Raw genomic sequence first — 21,023 nt, 5'->3', positions numbered from 1 at the left:
GACAACCTCAACAATCGAAGAAAGCGCGCAGTTTGGCAAAGGCAAACATAACCAGAGAGGAATTGGTGGACAATTATGATAATCTGCCAGCTTATAAAGGATCTTTTGACCGAATTGCGTGATGTTTTAAATGAACTTCATACGGCTTGCATAATTCTATAATATATTGACTGTTTGTTTGCAGGATTTCATAATATTGACACATGTTTCTATAATATTGACTGTTTGCTTACATGATTCTATAATATTGACTGTTTGCTTACATGGTTATATAATATTGACTGTTCGCTTACATGATTCTATAATATATATTGACTGTTTGCTTGCATGATTCTTATATAATATTGACTGTTTGCTTACATGATTCTATAATATATATATATATATTGACTGTTTGTTTGCAGGATTTCATAATATTTACACATGATTCTTATAATATTGACTGTTTGCTTAATGATTCTTATAATATTGACTGTTATTTGCTTACATGATTCTATAATATTGACTGTTTGCTAGCTTACATAATCCTTATAACATTGACTGTTTGCTTACATGATTCCTATAATATTGACTGCTTGCTTACATGATTCTATAATATTGACTGCTTGCTTACATGATTCTATAATATTGACTGTTTGCTTACATGATTCTTATAATATTGACTGCTTGCTTACATGATTCTATAATATTGACTGTTTGCTTACATGATTCTTATAATATTGACTGTTTGCTTACATGATTCTATAATATTGACTGCTTGCTTACATGATTCTATAATATTGATTTGTTTGCTTACATGATTCTATAATATTAACTGTTTGCTGACACGATTCTATAATATTGACTGTTTGTTTGCATGATTCTGTAGTATTGACTGTTTGCATGCTCACATGCATGGTTCTATAATATTAACTGTTTGCTTATGTGATTCTATAATATTGACTGTTTGCTTATATGGTTCTATAATATTGACTGCTTGCTTACATGATTCTATGATATTTACTGTTTGCTTACATGATTCTTATAATATTGACTGCTTGCTTACATGATTCTATAATATTGACTGTTTGCTTACCATATTGACCGTTTGCTTACACATGATTCTTATAATGACTGTTTGCTTACATGATTCTATAATATTGACTGTTTGCTTACATGATTCTTATAATATTGACTGTTTGCTTACATGATTCTATAATATTGACTGCTTGCTTACATGATTCTATAATATTGATTTGTTTGCTTACATGATTCTATAATATTAACTGTTTGCTTACATGATTCTACAATATTGACTGTTTGCTTACATGATTCTATAATATTGACTGTTTGCTTACATGATTCTATAATATTGACTGTTTGCTTACATGATTCTTATAATATTGACTGTTTGCTTACATGATTCAATAATATTGACTTGTTTGCTTACATGATTCTATAATATTGACTGTTTGCGTACATGATTACATAGTATTGACTGTTTGCTTACATGATTCTATAATATTGACTGTTTGCTTACGTACATGATTCTATAATATTGACTTGTTTGCTTACATGATTCTATAATATTGACTGTTTGCGTACATGATTCCATAGTATTGACTGTTTGCTTACATGATTCTATAATATTGACTGTTTGCTTGCATGATTCTATAATATTGATTTGTTTGCTTACATGATTCTATAATATTAACTGTTTGCTTACATGATTCTATAATATTAACTGTTTGCTTACATGATTTTATAATATAACTGACTGCTTGCTTACATGATTCTATATTTACTGTTTGCTTACATGATTCTTATAATATTGACTGCTTGCTTACATGATTCTATAATATTGACTGTTTGCTTACCATATTGACCGTTTGCTTACACATGATTCTTATAATATTGACTGTTTCCTTACATGATTCTATAATATTGACTGTTTGCTTACATGATTCTTATAATATTGACTGTTTGCTTACATAATCCTTATAACATTGACTGTTTGCTTACATGATTCTATAATATTGACTGTTTGCTTACATGATTCCTATAATATTGACTGCTTGCTTACATGATTCTTATAATATTGACTGTTTGCTTATATGATTCTATAATATTGACTGCTTGCTTACACGATTCTATAATATTGATTTGTTTGCTTACATGATTCTATAATATTAACTGTTTGCTTACATGATTCTACAATATTGACTGTTTGCTTACATGATTCTATAATATTGACTGTTTGCTTACATGATTCTATAATATTGACTGTTTGCTTACATGATTCTTATAATATTGACTGCTTGCTTACATGATTCTATAATATTGACTTGTTTGCTTACATGATTCTATAATATTGACTGCTTGCTTACATGATTCTATAATATTGACTGTTTGCTTACATGATTCCATAGTATTGACTGTTTGCTTACGTACATGATTCTATAATATTGACTGTTTGCTTACGTACATGATTCTATAATATTGACTTGTTTGCTTAAATGATTCTATAATATTGACTGTTTGCTTATATGGTTCTATAATATTGACTGTTGGCTTATATGGTTCTATATTGACTGTTTGTGCTACATGATTCTTTATGATATTGACCGGTGTGATAACATACATGGCTATGGCTGAATACCAGAACATGCGAACCCAAGGTGGTAATCATGTGATCGCAGTCAAGAACCACAAGACCAGACATGTCCATGGTCCAGCCTACATTGTTCTGAGTAAGAAATTAGAGGCTTGGTTGTCAATTTTTCTGGAGAGAATGAGGCCCCAAGTGACTACATCTACCAGTGTACCGTATTCTAGTCCTGGAATGGAAAGAGGATGTCTTCTAGCCAGATAAACACGGCTGTCCAGTCGGTGTTTCGGAAAGCTGGCGTTGAAGTAAAAGTGACAACCACCTCATTTCGCAAGACGCAGTAACAAACATACACCAGAGGAATCCAGAATTAAGTGAGAAGTTGGAAAAGCTGATGGCTCACAATGAGTCAACCGCAAAAAACATTCCTTTTGGTCGAAAAAGGCACTGGATTCGGTGGAGACATGGCCAAGTGATGCGAAATCAACCATCAAGTTTGATAAATAAAAAGTTGAAACGTAACTTCGAAACGTAAACTTCGAAATGTAAAAGTTTGATAAATATGGCGGAAGAAAATTTCGCGAAGGTGCGCAAATGTATTCGTACTGCACATGGTGTCCTAAAAGACCTAAAACTGTTGAAATCACTCGTAGCAATGCAATAGTTTGAATGCCTAAACACACTGTTGGGACCCACAAGTGTATAAATGCCTGACATAGGGCTAATTGAATGATGACAGCAAACTTTTTGACAATAGGTGATTTCGGTAGTTTGGGTTTTTTGGAACACCTTTTATGGTATTATGTACATACTTACAGTGTTATAGTTGATTTAATTTTCATAATAGGTAGTAAATCTCATATGTAGAAAGTTTAATTTGTTAATTCATAATTACATTTATGGAAATGATCATCAAAGAATCAATAAATGTATCTTACAGGTGAGCTTGGTGTGTGTGTGTTTGTTTCAGGAATTAAAATAGCATGCGCTTTAGCGTGTCCGTACACATTTTGTTTCAGTGTACTATGCAAATGTGTTCTTTTAAATTAAAAGTGTGTTTTTTTCGTAAAGGATAAAGAACTTAACAGGAAATGTGCAACAATTTTCTTAGTTAAACTTTCGAGGGTGTTTTAATAATTTTTGACATGCAATTTTTGATGAAAACAAAAAAGGTTACGAAAATGCCACACGAAGTTACGAAAATGCCTCACAAAGGTTACCAAAATGCCTCACAAAGGTTACCAAAATGCCAGGGTTACAAAAATGCCCTGGTTACAAAAATGCCCTGGTTACAAAAGTGCCCTAAGTTACAAAAGTGCCCTATAAAGTTACAAAAGTGCCCTACATGGTTACAAAAATGCCCTAATAAGGTTACAAAAGCGCAGATACTTCTTGCTCTCTCTCTCTCTCTCTCTCTCTCTCTCTCTCTCTCTCTCTCTCTCTCTCTCTCTCTCTCTCTCTCTCTCTCTCTCTCTCTAGTAATATACACTTCATTTGTGCTTCTAACTTGGTAGATTCAATCTTGTTAGGAAAAGAAATCGCAAAGGATTTAAAGGGTACGGAATCAATCTCTATCAGAAATTATGGTGCATGTCGTCCGGCCAAACTTGGCAAGGCTATTGCAATGTTATAGAGATTAACATGTTTCTTACAAGAATTATTGTTGTATTATGCAGATCTGGAAGAAGGAATGGTGATGTACGATGCCATGAACGGTTGCAAGGTGTTTGTCCAATGTCCAATACTGTTTGTAGCATGCGACAACCCAAGAGTGTCGGAGTTTGCTCATCATATGGGTAGTTCTGCTAACTATTTCTGTCGAATGTGCACATCATTCTTTTCAGTCTATTAGAAATATAATATATATGATATAATATATTGTTATTCTTTTGGTTTGTATTTTAAACTAACATTTAAGTTATTGGGTAAAATCATGCTGAAGTTAACTCATAATAGTTGCATTTTATCTGCAAATGTAGGCAACGAAAGAAACTGCAACTGAAGTTGGCAATTTAAGAACAACGCAGGGGATAAAAACAACAATTCAAAGAATAAACAACGCAATGTAAGACTGTGTGTATAATGGATTTGAAATGTTAACCTATTATAAGCAGTAGAGTCTTCTCTTTTAAACTGGAAGTGAAAAATGCCTTATATATTATAGTGAATGAATAACAATATTCACTAATCTTCCCAAAATAGTACTGAAAATGCAAAGAAGAAGATACGTAAGTCGACAGGAACAACAGAAAAAGGAGGACAGTTTGATATATTATCTAGTTTCGAACCAACCAAGTAAGTACAATATACAATAAAGTCAATACAGTGTGAATTAAGCTTGCTAAAATTAATGTGATTTCCAATTAACCACTGAAGACAGGTACCTGTGGAGATTCTTCATACTATCCTCCTTGGCCCTGTTAAGTACTTAGTAAAGAAAACGATGAAATGCTTCCCTGCTGCACAGAAGAAACTTGTTAAAGCCAAGATGGAAGCGTTTGATTTTTCCGCATTCTCCCGACGTTTGCCAAGCAGTTTTGTCAAAAACTATGCGTCTTGCGTTGGGAGAGACTTCAAGATTTGGGCTCTGATTGCTGTATTCATTCTCGATGGATTTATCACAGATGACAAACTTCAAGTCTGGTATTATCTCTGCGAGGTATGTTTAACAAACAAAACCCAATCCTTTGACTGTGCGACATCAATTCTTTGCAACATTTTACAAACTTTTGTTTTTGTATACATGTTTTAAAGGCATTTGCAATGGCATATGGGTCAGAAGTGGATGTTCAAGATGGTGACAACATAACCAACCTCGTGGAGCAAATGATAGAATGCATGAGTGAAGTCCATCCAGAGATGTTGCAGAAACAAAAGTTCCACATGCTTCTTCACCTTCCTGACGATATTTTGAATTTTGGTCCACCACTTGGCTTCTGCACTGAACGGTACATTCATTATACATATGTGCGAAACATTACAGGTAATCATATTTGAATAACTATAGCTATTGACAGTTATGATATTACATTTTTATTACATATATTTTAGGTTTGAAGCTTTTAATTCTGTTATAAGACAGCTCAACATATATTCAAATTGTCATGCAAGTAGCAAAGACATTGGTGAGAAGTTTGTCAAGCATCACATCCTGAAGTTTTCGATAAATGGTGGACGTTGGGGCACTAACAACAAGTAAATGAAACTAAAGAATTTTAGTTCTTAAAAGTTTGAGGCAGTCATTAAATTAACAAATATAAGCCCTAGATTTATTATTACTGTAAACATTGCATAGATTGGTTACACATTTAACAGTCATAAAAATAATGTAATTTAAATATAGGTTGACTGCCTCGCAGGGACTAATTAAAATAAGCCAACAACCTGTGGTGCAAAAGTTCATGTACCAAGTTGAGTCTAAGTGCAGTCAATCAGACAAGGACATCTATCAGCCAGGAACTCTAAGGCTTGTAAGTATTGACAAAACATTAAATCTCAGGTACAACTCAGTCAGCAGATTAAATAATGTCAACATAATAAATTTCTTACCAATCAAGGGATTCTATGAAAATGGAAGAATGAAGGAATTTCCTACACAGGATCTAATACCCATGGATGCTCTTCAAAATGTCACTGTCAACCTACATCCCAAGTGCAAGAAATTCAAAGGATGTATTGCACAAGACAAGACACTTGTTAAAACTGGGGATACATTTGTATATGTGAATTCAAATCATGAGGTATGTGATCTATTAACTTTATAGATTAATAAGGTTGATCACAGAGAACATTGGTAAGCAGTTCATTTCCATAATTTTTGCATCATTACAGACCTGTTTTGGAATGTTTCGCACAGCAGTGCAGCTTTCTGGTGATGGAATTGACAGAAAGTGGGTCCTGACAACACCATTCTATCCAATAGAAGATGAACTTGGAGATATTGTACATGGTAAACTCCTGTCCCCTGTTCTTGAAGAGAGTGGAGAGCAACATTTGGTGGACTCCAGCTCTATTATGGAAAAAGTGAGTCTGGTTCATGACTGCAATGGAAATTGCATCTACAGAAATGGAGAAAAGCAAGTTGTGGAAGAGAGGGAGACAATAGCATCAGAAAGTGTAGTGTTTATTGAGGAAGTTTAAGGAAGTTAAGTGGAAGTGGCGTGGCTTCCAACATGGCTGTATTTTTGTAGTTTACTTTAATAAAACGTGTGTGTTAAAATCCATTGTTTTTGAAACAATCTGACATTAAATCGGGTAGAATATTACATTGGCGACGAGGATGGTGACTTTCTGATGTTGGTGGAGTATATTTTGTAACGTTTGTTTTCTTTGGAGTAATTTCCTTGACGGAATATGTCGGTGAACAAAGAGGCTAGTCAAGCTAGTTCTAGCCAAGAATCGGCTCAATTGTTGGCAACAGAAATTAAGGGTCTTCCCTGCTTCAACCCCAAGGATGACCCGAATACATTGTCCATTCGTTGGAAGCGCTGGAAGCGATCTTTCAACTTATACGTAAGCGCAAAAGGGATCACCATGGATTTGCAAAAGGTAGCGTTACTATTGCATACTGGTGGGGCCGATTTTCAAGAGTTATACTACACTTTGATACCTGAAGAAGAAGAAAAGAGCTTGGAGGAGAGTTTTGAGGTGCTAGATAATTATTTTATACCGAAAGTAAACATGTCTTTTGAAAGACATTTGTTTCGACAAATGAGCCAAGCTGCAGGAGAGACGGTGGATCAGTTTGTGTGTCAGTTGAGACAAAAAGCTATCACATGTGATTTTGCGAAGGTTGATGAGACAATAAGGGACCAGCTTATTGAGAAATGCGGAAATGCTAGACTTCGTCGGAAGTTCTTGGAGAGAGCTAACGTAAGTTTGAAGGATTTGCAGGAGATTGCAAGAGCATTTGAAGCAGTAGAAATTCAGATGAAATCCTTGGAACAGCCTGGTTCGCAACACAAACCAGGGGAGGGTCAGGTAAACTCAGTGGGACGTGGTTTTATAAAAAAAGGCAAGAAGGGAAACAAAGATGGAAACAACGTTAGTGGTCAACGCAAGGGAACTGGGACTGAGCAAAGATGTTTCAACTGTAACCACACCGGTCATTTCGCTAGGGATAGAACTTGCCCCGCTAGGGATCAAAAGTGTAATGAATGTGGTGTTACTGGGCATTTTGCTGCATGCTGCAGAAAGCGGGACACTAAAAATCCAAAAGGATGGCATAAGAAAGAAAATGAAGCCGGAAAGAAGAAAGTGTATCGTGTTGATGAAGAGGAAAAACCAAGAGCCAGGGAGGACTATGGATCGTCGTTGGAAAAGGCCAAGCATGTGTTGGCGAGATTACTCTTATGATTGGTGGAGTTCAATTGGACGGTGTACTAATTGACTCGGGGGCATCATGTAATTTGATTGATTATGGAACATGGAGTAAACTGAAGGAAAATAACATTGAGTGTCAGTCAACAAAATCGGAGAAGAAGTTATTCGCCTATGGTCAGAAAGACCCCATTGAAGTTGCTGGGACATTTGTATCTGAAATTGTATGTGAAGCTAGCGGTGAGAAATGCACAGATGAATTCACGGTGATAAAAGGTGCGGGGAAACCTTTACTTGGGAAGTGTACAGCGGAAAAGCTTAAAGTGTTGCATGTGGGTCCTTTATATGAAGTGCAAGTTTGTTCGATTGCAGCAGAAGGGAGTGATAAAGATATCCATAAAGAGTATTCAGATGTATTTGAAGGAGTGGGAAAACTGAAGGATTATCAGTTAAAATTGCACATCAACAAGGAGGTGAAGCCAGTTGCACAAGGGGTTCGCAGACTTCCATTTGGTTTACGAGACAAAGTGGACCAGAAATTGGATGATCTACTGGCAAAAGATATTATTGAGGAAGTACCGAACAGCCCGACAGAGTGGGTCTCACCCTGACTCGTCCCTAGTCGTCTTTAATTTTTCGTTCTGATTTCTGAAGAGAACGTAGGCGAATTGCGCGAGAACATAAGAGAATGCAGGCGAATTTAGGAGATCGGTATTAAGAGATCGGTAGTCAACTGGAGCGCGAGAAAAGGCGGTGCGCGGGGAGAGAAGGGAAGGCGGGACGAAGGGGGAGAGATGACTGGCAGATCCTGAGTCAAAAAGTTGGTAAATCATTCGAAAAGTTGGTAGAGGCTGTTTTAATCCGTTTTTCCTGTTTGCACTGATTTATATTTGTTTCGAATGTTGTATACAAGAGTTTAGTCAACCTCATCGACAACGAAATGTAGTTTTAAGTGTTTTTATATCCAACTTGAAGCAGCCATACTTAGTTCAACTAGTACACGAGAACATCAATGAAAATGGCTGGTTTGGAAGAAAGTATTGATGATCTAAATAAATCAATCGAAGAGCTGAGTCTTAATTGTAAGTATCTTGTTCCCTAATATTTTACTGACATTTATAGACTCGAATATTGAACGTTTAATTTTTTGACATATCTGAACAAATATAGACGAGAATATTGATGATCATGAGAACATATTTATAAGCAAATCGCCAGAAATGACCAGCACACCTAAAAGAGTCCGAAGAAACTTGTACCATCAGATGCTTCCAACTGATCAACGAGACGACAGCAGTATCAATGTATTAGGTAATGCTATTTCACAACAAGGCATCAAGCACGACCTGACACCAGACTCTAAGAATTTAAGTCAACCAAAATCTAAACGTTTCCTTGTTGGTAAGTGACATTCAATATTGGAATTATTTGGAGATAAATGTTTTGAGCAATTATGGAATACTCAGTCAACTCCAGAATTCAATGTTACAGTGTAAATAGTAATATTGAGACAGTAAACAAGATGACCTTTAAAATTATATATTTCATACCGGAGCCCTCAGGTGTTCAAAACATCACATGTTTACATGTCCGAAAACATTTAAAACAATAATAGATAATGAGAAATTTTAGCTCAATGCCATTATTTTGAATGCAATTGTAAAGTGCGTACATACACATGTAAAATGCAATGTTTATAACAGGCCTCAGCTTAATTGCTAAGTGAAATATAGTTTGTTTTTGTCAAGATTATTACATTAACTTGCAGTGTTGCCACCAAAAATATTATATTTATGATATCTACAAGGCTGTCATCCCATCTATATTAGTAAGGTAAGGGTACAATGTTTATGTGAGAAGTAGGTTTTTAAGACAAGGAATGTATTCAAGTGAGTCAAAGCTTTTTATCCTAACCTTTACCTAGTCCTATCCCTCACCTAATGGTAATTGCCACTTTTTACCTACTTGTCACATATTGTACCAAAAGAAAGAGTATTGAATCTATCTACATTATGAATTCAATGTCTTAATTTATTAACTAGCAAATTCATGCACTCAATGTATCTTTTCTCTCTGTTTAGTGTATGAAATTATTTTCCAGTCAAGGGAGAGTCTTTCCATTTACTACCAGTATTTTAATATTTCAATTTATGTTTAAGGTGGAAAACCATCGGGCAAAGAAATAAAAGATAGAAGATCAATGTTGAAAGATCAGTTGGAAGATTACTTTGTTCAGCAAGAGGGATGTGAGGTCAATAAAGATCTAGTTTTATCTGCTCTTGACCTTTCATCTGATTCAAGTTCATTGCTTACTCGCACAATGAAACAAGTATTCCCTATGTCTAGAACCAGGAGAGATAGAGTGAATGGCATGTATCCTTGACACTTTCAAGTTCCATGCCCTGTGCATAATGAAGTATAATTATGAGCCAGTTAGCCAGCCATAAATCAATTTGTTTGTCAAAAGTCATTGCCTAGGTTGTTAGAAGTCAACTTCATTAGGTATTCATTGCTAAGTGTGATTATCATAATTGATTTTAAATTGCATATTTAGTTAACTGCTTTTTATTAGCGTTATATATATCCTTGATTATATACTACCAGAACTTTTTATGTGAATGTTAAAAGCAAAACTGTTTTCTCTTGTACAAGTCCAGAGTGTGAATTGCCTTTGAAAGGTAGATTTTTAGTTCTTAGTGATCCATTTTGATTATGAATATTTTTTGACAGTTTAATTGATGTTGAAGTTGGTGTGGTGTTACAATAATCACAATGTGAAAATTACTTTTAGGTGAAATAGATAATATCCAGAACCAAATTATTGCAGTTGAACATGTTATGCAGCAGATATTGGAACGTTTAATAACAGCTGGCGAGAGAAATGATGAGATACAGCGAATAGTAAATGAATTTATGAAGGAATCGAGTGAAAGAGACCACCTCATGAAAACACTTGTTACACTTTACAAAAATGAGGTGGATAGTAAGGTTGTTTCTGCTACTGTTTTATCACATGAACAAACCAAGTCAATTGTTAAAGAGTTAAAGATCCTTGAGGATATTTGCAACACTGGAGTTCGCAGTGGGAAAAATGAGTCAATCAATCCATCTTTGTTTAAAGAATTCAGTTGTGCTCTAGAAGAGAGATGTCCCTTCCTAAAGAACATTATTGAGACTTTAGTTATCAGCAATGCTCGTGAAAGGAATGTGCACAAGACAAGCGAAAAAAAAAAAGCTTTGTGGATACCATGCTTTAGCCCTATTGTTAAATGTGCGAAACTCTAATTGTTGCAATGACTTTCCTTTATTGTTTGGGCTTCTTTGTCTATCCTATGGTGCAGGCAAACAGTTCATTAACATGTTGCAGTCAATTGGTATCTCTCTTCATTTTGACACCCTGTGAGTTTACGGTAATTAAAATTTTGCAATATATATCGAAATTTTGCAAGGATATTCCTTTGTAAAGTAAACTTCTCTTATTTTTCAGCAAGACTTACTTGAAAAAGAGACTGGATAACTTTGATCAAATTATCTCGCATCGTGTTCCTCATGATATCCCTGTCATGTTGCTAATGGATAATATTAATATGTATCGAGGCAATGAAAGGCATCATCGACTTTTTAAAACGCTTTGCCCAAAAATGTGGAATTTCACTGTAAGAGGTGTGATTATTCCTAACTGTGATGATATACGACAACTATTGGCTGACACACAACATGCCCATGAATGTCAGAGACCACTGTCATCATTAAAGGCTGAAGACATTTTTATTGGTATGTATTACTACAAAAAGTATGGCACCTGTTATTGCAGGCCACTAAAACCAATTCCACATATAATGGAAATACAACACAGTTGAAAAGGTGTTGTGGTTCAATATTATCAAAAGTCATAAAGCATGATAGTTAAACAGTACAATCCCGTAAATCTTCAATTTTTCCAATCATTATTTCAGTTGTTCCCATTTATCTCAGTAATTTTTTTTGCTTATTCCAACTAGAATCAAACCTAGAACATTTTAAAAAGTGGACTGAGGCAAAAGACCGATACTTCGCAAATCTACTAGATGCTGGGCTGAATAAGGTTTCTCCTTCTGAAACAAAGTTTAGTGCGATGACTGAGGATGAATTTGACAGCTGGTTAAAAAAGCAAGATATAACTAAACCATTTTTATCAGCATATACCTTTGAAACAACAGCACATAAACAGCAAGAAACAGTACCAACTAATACATTAATTCTGCCGCTCTCAATAGAGAATAATGCTACAATAACAGGGACAGCGTCAGTATTGGAAGATTTTGGTAAAGACTTAAAGATTCCCTGTAACCATGCCAAGGTTGTGCTACATTATGATGAGAACCTGAAAACATTTGATATTGAAAGTGCAAGGAAACACCACGAATTTCTTTACTTACTTCAGGAGCACAAGAAAGAAATGAATGAACTTGAAAAACAACTTGCTAGCATAGAGAAAGATTTAGAAATTAGTAGTGAAGACCAACATGGAGAGAAAACCAATGATGACAACGATAAAGAAACTGATGAAACAATCGAAACTGCAACCACAAGTTCATTTCAAAAGATTGATGGCAAATTCAAAAAAATTATGGACAAACTAACAAATAAAATGTGGCAGGCAAAGCAGTCTGTTGATTTGGCTGCCTCTGTAGAACTGCAACAGTACATGCGACGTCATAGAGACTCGTGGGAAAATGCTGCAGATCATCGTGGGTGCACGGTCTTGCATCATGCTGTACAAAATGGAAACTATCCTCTTGTACAGACTCTTATTAATGCTGGAGTTAATCCTAATGTAAAAGAAAAGTGTGGTGCTACGCCCATTACGCTTGCGGTAATAAAGGGAGATGAGAAAACAGTGCAGCTTTAGATAGATAATTTTGCAAGATGTGACGACAACTATTTTACATCAGTTCCAAGTCCCAATGCAATTGCTAAAAAGTTAGGATTTAAAAACATCAGCACAATAATTGAAAACTGTTTGGCAGTAGAGAGAGAACAAGACATAAATATATCTGGTGTCATTGATGGTACGTATGCTGAACAGGTGTTGCTTACTGAAGAGTTGCAGGAGGTAGATGAACATGACAAAGATGGTTGCCAGGTTGAGAAAAGTAGAACTCTTGTGGTTGGTGATCAAGGCACCAACAAAATTATCCGAAGTGTGAAAAACAAGTCTCAATCAGCATATGGTTGGGCAGCTGAGGTCCCTGGAGATATGCACGCAAGAGGTTAGATACATTACTGTATGTGGTTTGTATCATGTGCTGTAGATGTGTGTATGCAGAATCAGCCTTCAGGGACTAGTCAAACACAGGGAAATCTTTTCTAAATGTTTATTTTAGGCTATTATTTTATCTTTTTTAAATTTTGTTCATGTTTTTAAGCAATTATAACAATTTCTTTTTGTTAAGAGCATACTGACTACTGTTTATCAATATGAAAGTATATAATATTAAAATATATTGTTAATATTTTTTGTTTAGGTTATCTATATGAAGTATGCAAAAAGACAATGGGGCCTGGAGGGTTTATGTACGTGGTACAGCATATCATGAAACGTTTTAAAGTTACAGATTGAGCATTTGGAGACAAGAAATTCCAGCACCAGAACCTTAACCGTATAGATGAAGCCATCCGAGATGTATCCATGGCTTATGGACTTGCTGCAGTTCAAGAGTTTAGAGATAGTGACATGTTTCCTTCACAAGAGATTCTTAATGAGCATGAGAAGAAAAATGGAAACCACCACGAACTTCTGTTGAACTCATTTAAAGATTGGATAAAGAAAAATGACAGCAGTCTTTCATTTCGCTACCAAAGTCAGCTGTTCACGCTTTTTGGTCCGTTGAGAGAAATGTATTTGGCAAGTGTGAAATTTGCAAATGGTGTTAGTCGAGAAGCTGTTTGGATGTTGATGCTGCCACTGTTTGCACAGCTACAAAAACGCAACTATTGTATAGAGGCATTTGTGCATATTGTTAACCTTATATCTGCATGGCCTTTAGCCACTAGAAAGATCTTGGAAAAAAATTGCTCTGTTAATGTTAGTGGGAAAATGGGACATAACATTGCCTTGGACGAATGGGTAGAAGCATACCTTGTTCAACCACTTAAGAATTATGCATCAGGTAAGCCACTCCCTCTCCAACATATTATTCTGTCACGTCCGCACATCACCACCCACCCTCCAAGAAACATGCAAATGTGCTGTACTTGACAGATAGACTCATAAGGCACATTAGGCGGACTAAAAAATATATAAGCTAGTGACACTACAAGTCTTAAATATGATTCAAAAGGAATATTTTTTCTTTTTAAAGGACATTCAAGTGTTAATATACTGAAATTGCTCTCAGCAAATGTAGAAAACATTACTGCTGTCAGAAGATGTTTTGCTGGTTGTGAAGCTTTCAATGTCCATCCCACAACCCGTCATTCTGGACAAGATCCATTCCCTGATCAACTTAAAGGAATGTGGTTCTGTCTAAACCAGAAATTTTTTCAGCCATCTAAAGCCAATTCTATCTCAGGAATGACAAACAATGGTGAGAGTAAAGTGTCTGCTTCTCTAGTTGATGTTTATGAAAAAGGGCAAGCCAAAATAAAACAAAACTTTTAGGGAAAAATTATTCAATGCGTTTCATGCATTACCAGAGCATGACGCTAGCTATGATGAACAAATTGATGAAAACATTTGCTGACTATGCCTATATATTGTACCAACATGGTCTTAGGTCAAGATAGTATCTGTGATAGAATTCAGCCTGTAGATCCCAGTTAATGCATGCATTAAATAAAAAGACTCTCCACTGACAAGAACAGCCAATAATTGAACTGAAATATATACTAAATATATATAAGACCTCAACCTCGTACCCAGGGTCTTTACTCTACTCGTGGGGAGAAAAGACCCTGGTTGGGGCTGGTCACGTGAGCAATTAAAATTCTATCGCCACAGGGGGTGTGGCAGAGTGTCGTATTACATGCTTCCACTTGTAGCGTTCTTTCATTCGAAATCGCTATTATGTTCTTGCTTCGACCATATCACTTTTTTGTTAACAAACGAGTTATTCTCAATCCAAAGCATGTTTTTTTGTCTGGAAAGTGCCTATTTAGAGAAGAATGTAATTTCTGCATTGAGAAGGGATATACAAAGTCCGTAAATTTTCATCTACTGCCCATGTTGGTGTTCGCGAAATACAAGTTGCGCGACAAATAATATGCTAATGCTTTCTGGAGAGAAGTATTAAAATTGCCCTGTAACATCATTTCTATTGTCGTTTCGCCCTTAAATTAAACTATTTAACAAAAGACCAATATCTGGCCTAAACATGAGCAGAATCCAAGCGTGTGATAGTTGAAGAGAAATTGCATAGTTTACTATTACCGTATATAAAACTGCATTTTATATTAAATATAACCCTGTTGCACCCAAGTTTACTTTTACAGTTTATTAATGCTATAAATTTTTTAATTTTTATGCTAAATAATTGCAGTTTGCTTTTAATAAATCAAAAATAATCATCAGTAAACTAGTTAAGATTATAGTCCAACTATACTATGGCTGGACTTCCACACCACCACTAGTTAAATGCTTGTGTGTTAAAAGCAGACAAAAAATTAGAATGCTGTTCAACAAACTTAAAAATTTCAACTTGATACACTGACACATTAATAAATGAACTTTATTTTCATTTTAATATTGTGGAGCATTTTAATTTGATTTTCTAGTTCACAATTAAGGTAGTTTTGCAGTAAAGACACAAACTGTGTCCCATTTTATACAGATTTAAACTTGAGTAAATATACTATTCTAAATAGGAAAAGCATTGGAAGTTAGAACCAAAACATTAAACATGACAAAAGAAAATATATTTATGCTAAACAATCAATTTTGACACCAGGCTATTTGTAGTGCACAATTCCATGTCCCACAAACCTCTTAGATGAAGCATGAAATCCTAAAGCAACTTTGTTCATGTGAAAATAAATGTAAATGTTTACAGGAGACATTGTAGAGTTTGCTGTAGAACAAGGGTGTTGATAGTTTGAGACAGAAAACAACCCTGCAGTGTTAAGATTGATATACAGGCTTCAGACTTCCAAGGGCATGCAGAAAGTTATGTGCTTTTAACAATATATCTTAATTTCTTTATTTAAGCTAATTATGTTTGCACATCACATATACATTGTGTTTTAAAAGAAGGGACCTTATTGGCTATTAGATTAAACATAGTTGTGATAAACTCTTGTGCTTGACAACATTTTATTAGTTTGGAAACATCTTGTTTTCATTATACACCCTTGGGCATTCAAATTCTAACAAATAAATCCTTTTCAATAACTTGCAGTTTTTTCACTATGTTTTCTGGAATGTTCAAACGTTTCCATCTTATGTGCATATGTAGGAATAGTTCTATCTACATAAATAAACTTATTTTATCTACACTATTTTTAATAAGCAATAAATGAACAGTCCTCAAGAAAATGATCCTAATATTAGTGAGGTTGCCTGCGTTGAAAATGTTTTTCCATGCAATGTTACATTTTATATTTCTGAATCTTCTTCAGCTAATTCACCTGCTAAGGTATAGTGTATAAGAATGTTTTCTTGTGTCAGTTGATCCATCTGGTGGCCAACTCTTCCAACACCTCTGACATCCATCATATGTCCTTGTGTTGTCCCCCAAACAGATGGCTCAGTTCTTCTGGCAACCTCAAGAAGTTCTTTGTTTGCCATATCCAATACTTGTGCAGTCTATAAAAAAGTAATATATCATTCATACTATTTAGACAAATCACAGTTTTTATGATTATGTATCAATTTTTGAAACACATGAATCTGATTAAAATGCATCATTTATTTAAAGTCTATCATGACTCATTATCAACGCAGAATATTCTGTAAGAAACAACATAGATAAATTTTAATAAATTTACTTACGTGCAATTCCGATTTCGAACTAGGCGACTGATCGCCGGCAGTGGCAATATTGAAATCTATGCTTCGCTCGAGCCTTGGCTGACGGTTTTGCCACAGAAGGTGAAATTTCGACACAACGTTTAATACGTGTATCTTCTTGTAATGATCGCCGTGTTTCGGTAACAATATTCTTGAACTGAATAAAGTTTAATCTCCTATTAAACACACGAGGCGCAAACCAAATGTGGAAGGTTGTTTATGTCTTGTCGCAACTCGTTGCCATAAACGACCTCCGCGTTTCGTAAAATTGTCTTATTCCTTTCACGAAAGAGATTTTTACTTTGCCCTGGATCAGCGACACAGTTACAACGTCTACAACGAGAAATAGCTGTCGATTCCCAGTCACTCCCTTCGTTTTGTGTAGAGTTTCTTCGGCGGTCCAGACCCGAGATCGATTGAGTGAAATTTGACCGGATTTCACCGGAATTTTTGACTTGTGTAATTTAATATTACTACATGTGTGATGCGTTTGACAACAGGATGTATTTAATTTCAATCCAAGATTTATATAAGTTCATATTAGCGAAAAAGAAATCCAAACTTTTGCGAATTCTGTATAATCAAAACAAAATGATGGCCAATCTAAATTTCAATTTTCAATACAACTCCTCTGTCACCCCTCCCAGATAAGAATTTAAATTTACCACGCGAAATCCGCGTGACACGTGACCAGCCCCAACCAGGGTCTTTTCTCCCCACGAGTAGAGTAAAGACCCTGGGTACGAGGTTGATAAGACCTCTCCACTGACAAGAACAGCCAATAATTGAACTGAAATATATACTAAATATATATATATATATATATATATATTTTTTTTTTTTTTATCTATATGTATCTAATTATGCAAGCTGTCAACATTTCTTTAAATTTTTAGTCCACACACACAGTGGTATTTAAAGTAGCTAAATCAAGACTGGTTTTTAGGGTACACCTGTATATCTATTTGTAGAGTACACTTACTTGTAAAAATGAAATATGAGTTCACCACTTCCTAGTTTAGGGGTATTTGGTCCTTTGCAAAGGTATGGTTTGGTGCAGTTATCACTTCCTGAGCGAAGCTGTTCATCTAAAATCCTTTCTGTGATTAAACACTGAAGAAATTTCTGCAGTATTTTCTCACTAAATTTGGTTCTTCCTGTACCATATCCAGCCACATTTTGGAATCCTTTAGCAATAACCATGCTTGATTTTGATCCACGATAGGTTAAGGCTAAAAATTTAGATGTAATTTTAGGCTCAATTTTCTGCATTGCCTCAAGGCAATTCACAACATCTCTAGCATTTTCACTGCAATCAGTATAGATCAAGCTTGAGTTATTTGATGCACATATGTCACATGACTTGTTACATATTTCTCCTGAACTGTCATCTTTGTCGAAGTAAGACACTATTTGTTGTCTTCTACAAGTGGAGGTAATGCAGTACTTCACAATGTCATTTAATCCATTAATTGACACTATCTTGCGATCACTGTTGGGCAATGAACATACATTTCGCAAGTGTTTTGACCTGTCTTCAAATCTGAAAAAATATAACAATGTGATAGATTCCCATCTCGTCCTGCTCTTCCAGCCTCCTGCACATTACTCTCCAGATCTTTTGGAAAACTATGATGAATGACAAATCTGACATTTGGTTTGTCAATCCCCATCCCAAAAGCTACAGTTGCACACATAACATGCGATCCACCAGATGTCCAACTTTCAAAGGCAGCTTGTTTTGCATGGACATCCATACAAGCATGAAAGAATACTGCATTTATTCCTGCTGTTTTTAAATGGTATGCAATGTCAACAGTGTCTTTCCTTTCAATGCAATATACGATACCACACTGTTGTGGAAATTGTTGTTGGATAAGAGTGACAATTGCATTGTTTCCATTTGATTTTTTTTCTACAACATGATAAAACAAATTTGCATGATTACATGGTTGTCTGATTGTTTTCGTTTCCCTCGGAAGTTTTAAGCTATCCAAGATCACTTTTTGTGTCCTTTGTGTTGCAGTGCCTGTCATTGCCAAAATTGGACATCCCAAATTAACAATCTTCCACAACTCTGAATAAGAAGGCCTGAAATTAAATCCCCACATGTCAATGCAATGAGCTTTGTCAATGACAAAGAAGTTGATGAGATTTGCTGATGTTAGCCTTTGAATCAACTTAAATACTGCTGGGGTGAGAATAGTTTCCGGTGTAACAAACATAAAATTAAACTCAGGTGGGTCAGAGTTGAGTTGGTGCATGACACTCTCTCTATCAGTCTCATCCATGTCAGTCATAAGGTAACACACATTTAACCCCTTTTTTATCATCCTGTGGTATTGATCGAACAATAATGATAAGAGTGGAAAAATTACAACTGTTATTTTCGGGCAGGAACAGCATAACATAGTGACTTTCCACCCCCTGTCGGCATTATTACAAAAGTCTTTTCTCCTTTTGAAATGCTTTCTATAACTTCTTGCTGCTTTCCTCTGAATTCTTTAAAATGGAATACCACTCTGAGAATATCCAAAGCTTTATTTCCAGTTAGCTTTACAGAGCTTTCATTGTCATTTACTTCTTCAGGAATTACATTTTCCTCACTTTGACCCACAACTAAGTCCTAGAAAGGAAAACACTTTGAGTTATTCATGTCGTTTTATCAATACAATGAATTAATTATACTCATCAAATTTTTAGAAAGAGTACTGGATTTCAAGTTTTAAATATCTCTCAAACCAAGGTGTATACACGGTCTAATACAATACTGTAATTTGCTGTTACATGTACATATCATATTTTCAATGGCTACCAACTATATCAAATATATGCATATTTCAACTCAAAGTTTTTACACATACCCTTTTAACAAAGACTGCCTCTGTCACCACAACAGTTAGTAGATTGCCATTCTCGGTTCTTTTAGAGTACCAAACGTTAAATTGAACACATAACCCAGGTTTGAAGACTTCTATTAATTCTGGTTTCGCTCCTTCGTCATACCGTCTCAACTGACCATAATGCATCAACATTATTCCAGCCAACTTGACACATTCTTTTGGATCTTTGGCCTCTAACTCTAGAACCAGACAATCTTCGTATTGTGTCTTCACGGTAAACCTAACATAATCTCCACCCTAGCATTAAAAGAGCAGTTAAAATGATTGTATGTTTGCAGCCTATTCATTAGCTTTAATATAGCATGTGCGTATACTAATAAATATTATTATGAAATGAATTATTCATTTCTTAAAAAGCGTGAAATATGCTGATTATAATAACAGTAAAGTTATTTGAATAGACTTACTTTAAGTGACCGTACGTGGAAAGTTCATTCAAATAATGCTTTGTTTCTTCACCGTGTAAGAACTTAAACAACCGGCGGGCCTCTCCAATGTGTTTTCTTTCATGAAACACAACATCTTTATGTTTAGATCTGAAGTGTTGAGCAAGTCCTCCATGTTCAAGATACACTTTCCCATTATCGTTTTTGCATGCCAAATGAGGGCAAGGCAATTTTTGTTCCAAAAAGGCACGATGGAATGGTCTGTCTACAAAATTTTGGTTTTGCATACAATCCGCCATTGATGATTCCGCCATCTTTAAAACAGGATCTGCCAGTCGTCTATTTTTCTCCCGCCTTCCCTTCTCTCCCCGCGCGCCGCTTTCGTTCTCGCGCTCCAGTTGACCACCGATCTCCTAAATTCGCCTGTGTTCTCTTATGTTCTCGTGCAATTTGCCTACGTTCTCTTCAGAAATCAGAACGAAAAATTAAGGACGACTGGGGACGAGTCAGGGTCTCACCTCTTGTGGTGGTACCAAAACCAGACGGTGACGTGCGGGTGTGCATTGATATGCGCAAAGCAAACGAAGCAATAGTACGAGAAAGACACCCTATTCCTACAATTGAAGAAATCTTGTACGATCTCAACGGTGCAACCGTTTTTAGCAAGCTCGATTTGAGATGGGGTTTCATCAAATTGAGCTGGAGGAACAATCGCGTGATATCACAACCTTTGTAACTCATCGGGGGTTATACCGGTACAAAAGACTTATGTTTGGCATAACATCCGCTCCTGAGAAGTACCAGAAGATTATATCGGACGTCATACGTGGGTGTAAGGGAGT

General features: G+C 35.6%; 3 protein-coding genes and 1 pseudogene across 3 annotated transcripts; 3 read left to right on the top strand and 1 right to left on the bottom strand.

Moving 5' to 3' along the window:
* Positions 1-4,409: 4,409 nt before the first annotated feature.
* Positions 4,410-5,786, top strand: LOC114528315. The gene is made up of 6 exons (XM_028549944.1): positions 4,410-4,430; positions 4,567-4,652; positions 4,790-4,882; positions 4,964-5,246; positions 5,342-5,535; positions 5,639-5,786. The coding sequence occupies exons 1-6, from the start codon at positions 4,410-4,412 to the stop codon at positions 5,784-5,786; spliced, it is 825 nt and encodes a 274-aa protein (XP_028405745.1).
* Positions 5,787-6,940: 1,154 nt separating this feature from the next.
* Positions 6,941-7,942, top strand: LOC114528314. The gene has a single exon (XM_028549943.1). The coding sequence runs from the start codon at positions 6,941-6,943 to the stop codon at positions 7,940-7,942; it is 1,002 nt and encodes a 333-aa protein (XP_028405744.1).
* LOC114528313 lies at positions 7,939-8,517 on the top strand. The gene has a single exon (XM_028549942.1). The coding sequence runs from the start codon at positions 7,939-7,941 to the stop codon at positions 8,515-8,517; it is 579 nt and encodes a 192-aa protein (XP_028405743.1).
* Positions 8,518-17,870: 9,353 nt separating this feature from the next.
* LOC114528312 lies at positions 17,871-20,377 on the bottom strand (annotated as a pseudogene).
* Between the last annotated feature and the right edge of the window lie 646 nt (positions 20,378-21,023).

The sequence above is a fragment of the Dendronephthya gigantea genome, unplaced genomic scaffold (assembly GCF_004324835.1).
Source record: "Dendronephthya gigantea isolate DGI-Jeju-01 unplaced genomic scaffold, DenGig_1.0 000049F, whole genome shotgun sequence".
Lineage (NCBI taxonomy): Eukaryota > Metazoa > Cnidaria > Anthozoa > Malacalcyonacea > Nephtheidae > Dendronephthya > Dendronephthya gigantea.
This window is presented reverse-complemented; position numbering and strand designations above follow the sequence as displayed.

Excerpts from the sequence above, each read along its gene's own strand:
- LOC114528313 (XM_028549942.1), top strand. The coding sequence starts at position 7,939 with ATGATTGGTGGAGTTCAATTGGACGGTGTACTAATTGACTCGGGGGCA.
- LOC114528314 (XM_028549943.1), top strand. The coding sequence starts at position 6,941 with ATGTCGGTGAACAAAGAGGCTAGTCAAGCTAGTTCTAGCCAAGAATCG.
- LOC114528315 (XM_028549944.1), top strand. The coding sequence starts at position 4,410 with ATGTGCACATCATTCTTTTCA. Across the intron at positions 4,431-4,566 it reads TGTGCACATCATTCTTTTCA|GCAACGAAAGAAACTGCAAC; the intron begins GTCTATTAGAAA and ends CTGCAAATGTAG. Across the intron at positions 4,883-4,963 it reads TCTAGTTTCGAACCAACCAA|ACAGGTACCTGTGGAGATTC; the intron begins GTAAGTACAATA and ends TAACCACTGAAG.